General features: G+C 44.9%; 1 protein-coding gene across 1 annotated transcript in view; it reads left to right on the top strand.

Moving 5' to 3' along the window:
* Positions 1-13,552, top strand: part of MYO3B (myosin IIIB) — a 252,794-nt gene that overhangs the window by 130,677 nt on the left and 108,565 nt on the right. Inside the window, exon 22 of the mRNA XM_077917134.1 lies at positions 12,945-13,024. Coding sequence (XP_077773260.1) covers positions 12,945-13,024 — 80 coding nt within the window. The remainder of the gene's footprint in view (positions 1-12,944; positions 13,025-13,552) is intronic.

The raw sequence follows: 13,552 nt of genomic DNA, 5'->3' as shown, positions 1-13,552 counted from the left end.
AACGAAGATCATGGCCACTGGTCCCATCACCTCCTGGCAAATAGAAGGGGAAGAAATGGAGGCAGTGAGAGATTTTATTTTCTTGGGCTCCATGATCACTGCAGATGGTGACAGCAGTCACGAAATTAAAAGACGCCTGCTCCTTGGGAGAAAGGCGATGGCAAATCTAGACAACATCTTAAAAAGTAGAGACATCACCTTACCAACAAAGGTCCGTATAGTTAAAGCCATGGTTTTCCCAGTAGCGATGTATGGAAGTGAGAGGTGGGCCATAAAGAAGGCTGACCGCCGAAGAATTGATGCTTTTGAATTATGGTGCTGGAGGAGACTCTTGAGAGTCCCATGGACTGCAAGAAGATCAAACCTCTTCATTCTTAAGGAAATCAGCCCTGAGTGCTGACTGGAAGGACAGATCCTGAAGCTGAGGCTCCAATACTTTGGCCACCTCATGAGAAGAGAAGACTCCCTGGAAAAGACCCTGATGTTGGGAAAGATGGAGGGCACAAGGAGAAGGGGACGACAGAAGACGAGGTGGTTGGACAGTGTTCTCAAAGCTACAAACATGAGTCTGACCAAACTGCGGGAGGCAGTGGAAGACAGGAGTGCCTGGCGTGCTCTGGTCCATGGGGTCACGAAGAGTCGGACACGACTAAACGACTAAACAACAACAACAACAATATCTGACTCCTGCCCGCCCTGCAGGTAGTCCAGTAAGGATCAACCACCAGTAGCGGGAGCCCTGTTGATGTACATCAATTGGGAGCTTCCCCAGGGTTTAGTTTAATTTAATTTAATTTAATTTAATAATTTAATTTAAGCGACTGCTTAAATTACAGTAAGCCACGCCCCCGGCCAACCAGATTGGTCAGCCAGGAGCGTGATGCGGCCGGGACTCCCCTATGACGCGGGGACATTGCCATGTCCCTGCTCTGCATGGCGAGAGCACGTGGCCTGCCCGCAACACCGCCCCACAGGGAAGTGGAGTGGCCTTATTATTGTTGTTGTTATTTATTTACCGTATTTTTTGCACCATAACACTCACTTTTTTCCTCCTAGAAAGTAAGGGGAAATGTCTGTGCGTGTTATGGAGGGAATGCCTACGGGTGGTGGTGGGGGGGATCTGCTGCAGTTGTGAGCAGAGGATCCATGGTTCCCCTTCCTTCCCTCCTCCGTGGCTTGCTTTGAAACAGCAAAGTGGGAGAAGAGCCGCTGAGTGGGGAGGAGAGAGGGACAGAGAGCCTGCTTGCTTTAAAGCGGGAGAGGAGAGGAGCCGCTTACACGAGTCCAGAGCTGTTTTTTTCAGCAAGCCGGGGAGGAGGGAGAGAAGCAGAGCCTTTAAAGGAGCAAAGTGGGAGAAGAGAGGAGCCTTCTCCTCTTATACCCCTCTTCTGCATTATTAACAGCATCCTTCTCCACCCACCCCACGCGTGTTCCTTGTCCCTTGAGTGCTTTTCCTTCCCTCCCCACTTAAAACGTGGTTACAAAGCACGGATCCACATGGATCCTCAGGATTTTTGCACTGGGTCACCCCAAATTCACCGTCAGGTCACATGTCTGTGGACACAGCATGAACCACAAAGATTATACATCCACTGTTTCGTTTAGAATTTCCCCCCCCCCTTGTTTTCCTCCTCTAAAAACTATGTGCGTGTTATGGTCGGGTGCGTGTTATAGAGCGAAAAATACGGTAATTTATATGCCGCCCTATACCCGGAAGTCTCAGGGTGGTTCACAGAATAAAATCAAAATATAAAACCACAAAATACATAATCAAAATAAAAACAAAAAAAAGCGCCTTGAAATAAGTGTAGGAAGGGGGGAAATTAGCTTTGGTTGTTGAGTAGACAGCATCCTCCTTGAGCTAAATTTAAATAATGATTACAGTGTAAACATTGATAGGCCCAAACCTTCTGGAGACATGGGCAGTAGATAGCATCGCAGCAAACATCCAGTATGTTGTGCCTCACTTTTGAGGGCTAGTTTCAGCTTTCTTGTGGTACAACCTTGAAGCTTTATGAAAATCTGAAAAAAATGGTTCGATTGGACACCATCTGGTGTGCAGGCTGAGACCCTACCTGCCCACAGACTGTCTCGCCAGAGTGGTGCATGCTCTAGTTATCTCCTGCTTGGACTACTGCAATGCGCTCTACATGGGGCTACCTTTGAAGGTGACCCAGAAACTACAACTAATCCAGAAAATGGCAGCTAGAATGGTGACTGGGGGCGGCCGTTATTTCAAGATAACACCGGTCTTGAAAGACCTACATTGGCTCCCAGCACATTTCCGAGCACAATTCAAAGTGTTGGTGCTGAACTTTAAAGCCCTAAACAGCCTCAGTCCAGTATACCTGAAGAAGCGTCTCCACCTCCATCGTTCTGCCCGGACATTGAGGTCCAGCGCCGAGGGCCTTCTGGCGGTTCCCTCGCTGCGAGAAGCCAAGTTACAGGGAGCCAGGCAGAGGGCCTTCTGGGTAGTGGCACCCGCCCTGTGGAAACCCTTCCACCAGATGTCAAAGAGATAAACAACTACCTGACATTTAGAAGACATCTGAAGGCACCCCTGTTCGGGAAGTTTTTATTGTGTGACATTTTGATGTATTTTTAATCTTTGTTGGAAGCTGCCCAGAGTGGCTGGAGAAACCCAGCCAGATGGGCAGGGTACAAATAAATTATTATTATTAGGCTTCACAAATTAACTTGTGTCACAGGCATGTATGGCTGTACAATACTGCTGCTGCTGCTAAGGCTCTGAGAAGCCACCCTCTCTGGTATGGTAGCATATAGAGAAGGAAACAGATATGGTGGGTCAGGCTTGAGCTTTATGGCAAGGGTGACTAACCTGGTGCGATGGCAACAGGTTAGCCACCCTGCTCTAGTCTGAAATCACCATCTTCTTGAAATGTGCACAGAAGGCAAGCACAAGACAATGCTTATTGGTGATATCCAACTATGCACATCAATGTAGAATCGTAGAATTGAAAGGGACTCTGAGAATCATCTAGTCCAACCCCTTGCGATGCAGGAATCTCAGTTAAAGCATCTGTGACAGATGGCCTTCCAGCCTGTCCTTAGGACCTCCACGGTAGGAGAGTCCACAAACCTCCAAGGGAGACCTTTCCACTGTCGAACAGCTCTTACTGTCAGAAAGTTATTCCTGATGTGCAGTCAGAATCTCCTTTCTAGTAACTGGAATCCATTGGTTTGGGTCTTACCCTCCAGAGCAAGAGAAAACAAGCTTTCTCCCTTTTCCATGTGACAGTCCTTAAGATACAGTGGAACCTCGGTTTTCAATCGTCTCGGAAGTTGAACGTTTCGGTTTTCGAACGCCGAAAACCTGGAAGTAACTGCTTCAGTTTTCGAACCCTTTCCAGAAGTCGAACGTGCCACATGGCTTCTGTATTGAGTTTTCCGTAAGTAAATGCTTCCAGAAATGCATGCTTCGGTTTTCAAACACTTCGGAAGTCGAACGGTCTTCCAGAACGGATTACGTTCGAAAACCGAGGTTCCACTGTGTTTGAAGATGGTGATATATCTCCTCAGTACAATTGGGTTATACATGGTACCTCTGGTGGCGAACAGAATCTGTTCCGGAGGCCCGTTCACAACATGAAAAGCCCGCAACCTGAAGCGCCATATCTGCGCAGGTGCGTGGCATGATTTGGTGCTTGTGCGCATGCGCGAAGTACGATTTGGCGCTTCTGCACATGCGCGAGTGGCGAAACCCAGAAGTAAGCTTTTCAGCCGTGGGACACAACCTGAAAAAAACATATCATGAAGCAAACGTAACATGAGATATGACTGTACTGACTTTACTGTTTTGTATGGTATTGTGAACTGCCCCTGGAAGCTATTCGGCTATTATTATTATTATTGTTATTATTTTATTCCGTGTTTATATGCTACCTTTCCATTAAAAATCTGAGCTCAAAGCTACTTACAGCAAATTTTTGGAGTGGCCTTACACTCCCTCTCAGAAGGGAGGCTGCCCATTGGATAGCTCAGTTGGTTAGACTGCAGGGGTCAGCAAACTTTTTCAGCATTGTCCCTCAGACCTTGTGGGGGGCTGGACTATATTTTGGAGAGAGAAAAAGGAACGCATTCCCCACCCCACTAATAACCCAGAGATGCATTTCAAATACGTAAAAGGACACATTCTACTCATGTAAAAACATACTGATTCCCGGACCATCCGTGGGCCGGATTTAGAAGGCGATTGGGCCGGATCCGGCCCCCAGGCCTTAGTTTGCCTACCCATGGGTTAGAGCACGGTACTGATAATGCCAAGGCTGCAGGTTCGATTCCTGTATGAGGCAGCTGCCTATTCCTGCATTGCAGTGGGTTGGACTAGATGATCCTCAGGGTCACTTCCAGCTCCACAATTCTAGGATTCTAAGGGACTTCCTCACCCAGTGCCGGCAAACAAGTGGTTTTCCTCTAAGGGGAATAAAAAGAAAGATAGTCATTGTATTGGATGAATAAGTGAATGTCAGGTTATCCCCGTCTCCAACAAGGATGCAAAATAATTATCTCAACAGTCCATTTTACCCTAAATGCATTCAAAATTGCTGTCAGCTTTAAGACTACAGCAAATGTGCTCTGTAGAAAGACATTGCTTTCCTTTAGTATTAATTTTTGGACTGACAGAGAGAAACAAGTGGTTACCGTTCATTTAAATTTAGGAACTTTTAAAAAGGTGCTGCTTGCATCCATTGGCTAGCTTTGAAAGCATGACAAGAAGAAAACCTGTGTAGTCTGCACAATTCACAAATGTGAGCTGGGTTGCTAGACGTACCACCTAATGCATGCATCTAAATTTGCTGCTCTGACATCCAGAGATATACTGTATTCTTCCATGTATAACATGCCCCTGTGTATAAGACGCTCCCTATTTTGGGGGACTCCAAATTAGGAAAATGGGAGAAGATTGCCCACAGTTGTTGAGCTTTTCTTAGCAGAAGCCGCCAATCGTCCGCCCAATTGCCACAGCAATAGCAAATCAACACCATCCCTTGCCACAGCCACCAATAACACGCCAAATAGCCGCTGACAATCTCCGGGTCGCGGCAGCAACCAATCCCACGTCCCCCTGTTGCACTATCAGTGTATAAGACGACCCCCCCCCCTTTTTGGGCATAATTTCAGAAGAAAAAAAGCCTCGTCTTATACACGGAAAAGTACGGTATATATATGACAAGAGAATTATTAATTCTTCCTCTTGGAACTTACTCCTTTTTTGCACTGCTCTATACATTTGATTCCCTAACTTTAAGGCACTTCGTAGACCTTCTACGACAAGCCTTGTAATAAATTCAGTTTCAATTCAATAAATGTCTGCGCTATCAAAATATTTCATTGTCACAGCTGCTGCCTATGTAGTAAAATATGGTTTTTCTCTGGGAAACCTAGCAATCCAGGGGAAAATGCTGGCAGCTTAACCATTTGGTATGTTTGTGATTGTGTATGTGTATTGATATAAAATTCCCTAGTAAAGCATAAAACAATGATGCCTAGAATATTAATTGCCACGTCTGTCTTGATTTTATTTATATTCTCAATTCAGTGTTTTCTCTGAGGATAGTGGTGGTGCTGGCCGTGCTCTGATTTTGTACTTTGCTTTGACAAGGTCCACCTTCAGTGCCCCTTCACCACACAGCAAGCTCCAAAGGTCAGTGGTCTTCTGAATGTGCATGCCTGCTTTCCTGTTAGTGAGTTTGGAATTTTGTTTCCTTTGTTGCTGTTGTTATCTATTTCGTAAAATTTGTATACCGCTTTAAGGAGCGTCTCCAACTTCATCGTTCAGCCCAGACACTGAGGTCCAACTCCGAGGGCCTTCTGGTTGTTCCCTCACTGCAAGAAATGAAGTTACAGGGAACCAGGCAGAGGGCCTTCTTGGTAGTGGCACCCTCCCATCAGATGTCAAGGAAATAAATAACTATCCGACTTTTAGAAGGCATCTGAAGGCAGCCCTGTTTAGGGAAGTATTTAATGTTTGATGTTTTATTCTGTTGGGAGCCGCCCAGACTGGCTGGGGAAAAGATAATAAATTGTTGTTGTTGTTGTTGGGAAAAACCTCAGCACACACATACAAATTTTACTCTTTTCAATTGCTCAAAACTGAGTAGCATCAGCGTTGAATAGTACTGTATTTTTCACTCCATAAGACGCACCTTTTTCCTCCTAAAAAGTAAGGGAAAATGTGTGTGCGAGTGCTGGTCCGGGGGGGGGGGGTTACCATGCAGCGTGGTTAGGAACTCTGGCAGAAAGCAGGACAGGGTGCCAGCAGGAACAGGTAACCAACGATGTTGCTCCCGCAACCTGGGACTGGGCGGGCTGGCCTTTATCTCCTCTGAGGCATAGGGTGGCCCCGGTCCACAGGTGACTCGCCTCTCCTGGCCTTAAGGCGAGCACTCCTCCTGCAGGAACTTAGTTCCCACCGCCTCTCTGCCCTGAGCCTCTGCAGCTCAGGAGAGGCTGGAGGGTTACTGGACCCAGAGGCAACCTCACCTTCCCCTGACAGGGCTGGGAGAGGAGCACCTGCAGGCAATGGGTCCTCGATCACTTCCGGAGCTAGAGCGGATTCAGCTGGTGTCTGCTCCAGAGGATCCAGCACAGGTGAGGGCCCTTCAGGTTCAAGCCCCTGCCCCGGTTCAGCCGGCCCTGGAGGCGGGGACTCCTGTGCAGGCTGGAATTCCTCAGGTTCAGCCTCTGAATCAGACTCCCAGGCCATCACAGTGCGTCTTATGGAGCAAATACAGGCTGCGCAACTGTCGCTGAAGCCAGCACAGCAAGAGCGAGAGCTACGCAGCACCTCTTGTTCTGCTGGCTTCAGCGATAGCTGTGCAGCTTGCTCTGGTTTTTCAGGGAGTTGGGAGAAAGGATGTAGGGCAGCCCATCAGTCCCTTCTCCGACTTCCCGAAAAAGCCAGCAAGAGCTGCTCTATCTTTAAAGAGCCGCGCTGCGCGAGTGTGTCTGAAGCTCTTGCTGGCTTTTCTTGTTTTCCTCCTCTAAAAACTAGGTGCGTCTTATGGTCGGGTGCGTCCTATAGAGCGAAAAATACGGTACTCACACTTCATGGTTGGGTACTTTGGGGAGCAACTAATTAAACAATACCTTCCAAGTATCCCTATTTTCCAGGGATGCCCCTGATTTAGAGAAGCTGTTCCAGTTTCTGATTTGATCCCAGAATGTCCCTTTTACTTAGAATGTCCCTACTTTCATTGGAGAAAGGTTGGAGGGCATGGAATTATCCGATCCCCGAGCCGTCTGAAGGCAGTCCTGTATAGGGAAGTTTTTTAATGTTTTATTATGTTTTTATATATGTTGACAGTTGCCCAGAGTGGCTGGGGCCACTCAGTAAGATGTGTGGGATACAAGTAGTAAAATTCTCATTATGGAATGGGACATCCCTGTTTTCATCGGAGAAATGTTGGAGGGTATGGGTAACTATTCCCCCTCAAAACTGTAGGCTTCTGGAATGGAATCTTTCTGTTTGTCTAGTAGCTAATTTAGATTATATAAGGGGAAAACTGCTCACCAGCATGAACCTAAATGCCACTTCAGATGTAAGAACTGATATCCAACCTCAGTGGTTTCCTGGCTTTGAAACAATGATAGTCTGAAAGATCATATCTCCTTATATGAACCTGCCTGGGTGCTAAGTTCCACTTTCCATCAATCTCAGAAGTGCATTGGTGGTGATATATGAGAGAGAGACTTTTCTGTGGCTGCTGCCTTATTATGGAATTCCCTCCCAGGAGTGGTTAGGCTGGCTCCTTCTTTGTTATCCTTCTGTCAGCAGGCTAAGACCATCCTATTCAGACAAGCCTTTCAAAACTAAGGTACAGTTTTGATTCTGATCACAAGGCTGCTGTCAGGGCAATTGTATTTCAATTATTGTTTTTAACTGGTTTGTTTTTATTGCTCTGTGTTTTATGACATTTTAAAATGTTGTAAGCAGCCTTGAATTCCAACTTGGAAGAAATGTGGGCTTCTGGATTAACAACAACAACAACAACAACTCTGATAAGTCAGAGGAATTGTTCTCCCCGCCCTGGTTACTTAGGCTACAGTAAATGCAGTTCTCTTGGACAGAGAAATATTTTTGCAGAGTTCTCAAATGTATCAACAGCTGTTTCTGGATTCCCCCCACCCCCGGTCTCTGTATCAACTACTGCCAAATTAATTTGGCCTTAGTTATGAAGGAGATTTTGAAAGAGTGGTTAGATCAACAATTTCAGCTATTCATCATAGCTGTTCTGTATCAGGTCTCCTTTGGGATGGGTTGGCAACACGTGTGGACTAAGCAGCAACAGTCATAACGTGTTTTATTCATTATCTTTTTGCAAGCTATTCCATTTAGAATCAAAAGTGTTTCTGGTATATATAGGCACTTTAGCCTCTATCACGCAACATATATTATGCTAGTGTCTGTAAAAGTTAAGCTGTTCTCCTCCTGGGATTTCAGCAGCAAGCTTTGCAGTTAAGTAGCAAAATTAGAATATCTGCTCTTTTGCAAACTCCACTCCTCTCGGGAAAGAGCAGAACACATAATAATATGTCTTGTTTCTTGAGTAAAAGGTTGAAGAATCTGGACCTAAATGTAGAAAAAAGCACCAGTTTTTAGCAACTTCCCCTCTGTCTAGTTGTTTTTTTTTTTTAATAATATTGTTATTGTGTGCTATATAAAAGTACCATTGCAAATATTCCTAGAACAAAATGTGGCGTAGAAGCACTCGACAATAAACCCACTGAAATAAAGCTGAGTTGCACAACAGCACGGTTGATGGTGGGTGCGGTATATTTGTGAAATCTGTGCAAGATTGAGGAAGGAACCCAATTATTGTTGTCTTTTTTCTTGGATATTGCTCTGAAGTATTCACATAATTATTTACATAACATACTCCAGGTACGTTATGGTACCTGGAGTACTTGGCGAATGGTGCAACTGTAAAGGTAAGGTAAAGGTAAAGGACCCCGGGCGGTTAAGTCCAGTCAAAGGTGACTATGGAGTTGTGGTACTCACCTCGCTTTCAGGCCGAGGGAGCAGGTGTTTGTCCACAGACAGCTTTCCGGTTCATGTGGCCAGCATGACTAAGCCACTTCTAGTGCAACGGGACACCGTGATGGAAACCAGAGCGCACAGAAACACCGTTTACCTTCCCGCCACAGCAGTACCTATTTATCTACTTGCACTGGCATGCTTTTGAACTGCTAGGTCAGCAGGAGCTGGGACAGAGCAATGGGAACTCACTTCGTTGTGGGGATTCGAACTGCCGACCTTCTGATCGGCAAGCCCAAGAGGCTCAGTGGTTTAGACCACAATGCCACCCACGTCCTTGCAACTGTATACAGTGGTAAAGGTAAAGGTAAAGGTACCCCTGCCCGTACGGGCCAGTCTTGACAGACTCTAGGGTTGTGCACTCATCTCACTTAAGAGGCCGGGGGCCAGCGCTGTCCGCAGACACTTCCGGGTCACGTGGCCAGCATGACAAAGCTGCTCTGGCGAGCCAGCACTAGCGCAGCACACGGAAACGCCGTTTACCTTCCTGCTATAAAGCAGTATCTATTTATCTACTTGCACTTAAGGGTGCTTTCAAACTGCTAGGTGGGCAGGAGGTGGGACCGATAGACGGGAGCTCACCCCGCCGCTGGGATTCGAACCGCCGACCATGCGATCGGCAAGTCCTAAGCGCTGAGGTTTTACCCACAGCGCCACTCGCGTACAGTGGTACCTCGGGTTAATTCGTTAATTCGTTCCGGAGGTCCGTTCTTAACCTGAAACTGTTCTTAACCTGAAGCACCACTTTAGCTAATGGGTCCTCCTGCTGCTGCCACACTGCCGGAGCACGATTTCTGTTCTCATCCTGAAGTAAAGTTCTTAACCCGAGGTACTATTTCTGGGTTAATGGAGTCTGTAACCTGAAGCGTATGTAGCTCGAGGTACCACTGTATGTGTCTTCTTGGGAAAAGTCCCATTGAGTTAAATGGGGCTTGACTTCTGGTAAGTGGCCTAAGTGAAGTAATGTTTTATATAAAAGATGCAGCAGCTGGGCTGAAGCCACAAGCACTATAAATGATTTTGTCCATTTTCAAAATTGTGTGTGTGTGCTTGTGTGTGTTTTAACTCATGTTATGCACAGTTTGCACCCGATCTTCTACATTTTCGGCATGATACTTCCACAGATTATATAGATCCCTCTATAGATCCCTTCTCTTGCTTACACATTAGCCAAAAAAGGAATAGTTCTGGCCTCAAACCTGTAAACCAAAGGGGTGGAAAAATAATTTAAAAGTATCTTCTTTTAAACGTGCCCTAACAATAAAAAACAATAATTCTGTGGAGAGCATCCAAGGGTTGGGGATCGGTATTGGCTATCTAAACCTTTTAAGAAATTATTAGTTCCCAGATGTTGGAAGAAAAGGAAGCATTTTTTTTCGTTCTACCCAATAGCCTGTTTTTAAAAAACAAACAAACAAGCCAGCAAACAAACAAACAAACAAACAACTGAACATGAATGATGATCCACTGTTGTCCTTGAAATCTCTATATTCTGAGTTACGAAAGTGCTTACTAGCAATGCAAGCGAGAACATCAAATGTCCTTTCAGTATAACACAGCCACTATGCTAATTGAATTTTCTTCCTGGGTGATTACTTACATTTTAAACGTGGACTCTGGTTTTGTTTATTTAATATTTCCTCTTTCCAGTTATATACCATTGGGTGTGATTTTTGGGTTAAAGGAGGCTATTCAGAATTAACATGCTTTCTGTAAAGCAAGGAGGGGAGGGAGAAATGGGAGTTGCTGCAAACAAGGCACTTTTAACATCTGAAAGAAGTGTTAACACTTTATTTACATTTAAATTAAAATGGAAACTTATTTGTGTGTTATGTTTCTGAAAGGTGTGTGGCACATCTGCAGAGGCCTATTGTTTATTCATGCCGTAAATCCTTTGAAATGTGTTAAAATGCTTCCCACTCATTATAAAAATCCTGCCACCCATGGATTAGGACTTTGATGTCACCAATCCTGCTTCAAAGGGTTCTTTCAATGCTATTAATCACAGTTTAGCCTCTGAAGATATGTAGCCAGAGAAAACATTTGGACATCTTGTGCGCCACTCACTAAAAAACTTTGAAATGTATCTGGAATGGCTTGCACATGAATGGTCCACATCACTTCCTTTCTTCCTCTCCAAGGTTTTATTTTAAAAAATCTCCCTCCCAGCTGCCTCACCCACTCCTCTCTCTCTCTCTCTCTCTATATATATATATTTAAGTTGTCAATGAATATTCTCCATATAAATCAACATACGTCTGTTGACTCCAACATCTATCACACAAAATGGGCACAATCCAACCAAAGCTGGCCACTTTTCAGTCTCCTTGATTTCAAGAAGAAAAACTTAAGCACATACTTAATCTTCCTTTTTGAAACCAATGGGATTCCAAAGTGTTTAACTTGGGCTGGATCAGGCCCATTATTGTTAACCGATTAGTCAAGGCGGCCTTTGAAATTGTAGCCCCAGAAGGTCATGAAGTTCAAGCTTCTTATCCCACCCCAAGGCAAATTCTCCACAGGTCAACCCGCCCCCATGGGTTAATCTACATCATCCAGATTAGATTCTGCTACAATGGGAAAGCCACTTACCTCTGAAGAGCAAGCAAAGTTTTAATGTCAGAAAATCAATGATGGTTTTATCATGTTCTCATAACCTTTGAGTCGGAGGTGGCGCCTAAGTGCATCAAAGATCTTGAGTATCCACGCGCAGTGGATTCTGAGCAGTGCACCTGAGTGCTGATGAGCGATCAGTTGTTCATTATCTATCTCCTCCTTAGGTACAACTCAGATTCTCGGACGCTTACCAAGCCAAGATGCAGTAGCCCCCATGGACTATATTCACACAACCTTTTTATATAATGTAGTTGTACATTGGAAGTCGAACGGAATCCATTCCGGACGTCCATTAGACTTCCAAAACATTCGGAAACCAAAGCATGGCTTCTGATTGGATGGAGGAAGCTCCTGCAGCCAATTGGAAGCTGCGGAAGCCCCGTCGGACGTTCGGGTTCCAAAGAATGTTCACAAGCCGGAACACTCACTTCCGGGTTTGTTGCGTTTGGGAGCCAAAATGTCTGAGTATCAAGGCGTTCGGGTTCCAAGATACGACTGTACAAAGAAATGGGGGGGGGGATAGAATCTTGAGTCTTCCACATCGTAGTACAGATAGGAGGGTAAATTAGGTCATATTTTTGAATGTTCGGCCATTGGGAAACTTCCTTGCATGTAATAGATTTATGTATAAGCTAAACAAGCTGTAACTTAGGGCCCCACTCTCTTGGGGGGCTCCAAAAAATGTAAAGAAAAAATAAACTGGATGTACATTTCCAAAATATAAGATAGAAAACCAAAAAAATAAATAAAACCTAGGCTCCTGTGATGTACATATTTTGTTATGTGCAAATGGCTTTAGATACCTATTAGGTCCATAAATTACCACATAGCATATATTCAACACAAAACCAGCAACAATTTGTTGTTGACAAAGGACAGCTGGACATATAAAGGGCCCCATTACCTTCAGTAGCTTAGGGCCTCATCAAACCTAAATGCGGCCCTGTAGACGTCCATAGTTGAAGTCAGCAAATGTGTCTTCCTTTTTGCTCTTCAAAATATGGCAACCCTACTGGGGAAATGGCATATTGGAGTTTTTGCAGAGAGTGCAATCCTGCACCAGCCCCTTAGAGGTGGTATACATAGATCTGTATATGCAAAGCTCATTGCTATGTAATACAATAAGTTCTGCAATAACCTTCCTCTTCTTGGCCTGTTCCAGCTGTCAGGTAGCATTCATTTGTGTCTTGCAGATATTGCTTTTCCTAGGCTTTTTGCCCATTGTCTAAATTTTTGCTTTCCTTCCTTCCTTCCTCTGTCTTTTTAACAGGCAACTTGGCTCAGGCGAGAGCCAGAGTGACAGCGGCGTCCAGGTCTTTGCCTCCACAGCTGAGTGCTGGTCGTATCAAGGTCAGTACACACCCAATGCCTTTGACTGCATATTTGAAAAAGTGATCTGTAATGCACTGTGGTTATTCCGAATGCCAGATCCTTTACTGTTTCACGTCCACTTGGTTTACATTAGCAGGGGATCGGGAGTTTGTTTGTTTGTTTGTTTATAACACAGTGATCAGACAAAGATAATTACCGTATTTTTCGCTCTATAAGACACACCAGACCACAAGACGCACCTAGTTTTTGGAGGAGGAAAACAAGAAAAAAAATATATTCTGAATCTCAGAAGCCAGAACACCAAGAGGGATCGCTGCGCAGTGAAAGCAGCAATCCCTCTTGCTGTTCTGGCTTCTGGGATAGCTGCGCAGCCTGCATTCGCTCCATAAGACGCACATACATTTCCCCTTACTTTTTAGGAGGGAAAAGTGAGTCCTATAGAGCAAAAAAATACGGTATATTTTATTCAAATTATATGCTTTCTTACTGTTCACTGAATTCTTCTCGGAAACTGTTCATTTGTAAAATCCAAATCATCTCCGCCCC

The sequence above is a fragment of the Podarcis muralis genome, chromosome 1 (genome assembly GCF_964188315.1).
Source record: "Podarcis muralis chromosome 1, rPodMur119.hap1.1, whole genome shotgun sequence".
Classification (NCBI taxonomy): Eukaryota; Metazoa; Chordata; class Lepidosauria; order Squamata; family Lacertidae; genus Podarcis; species Podarcis muralis.
Note: the sequence above shows the minus strand (reverse complement) of the source record. Positions and strands in the feature narration are given on the sequence as shown.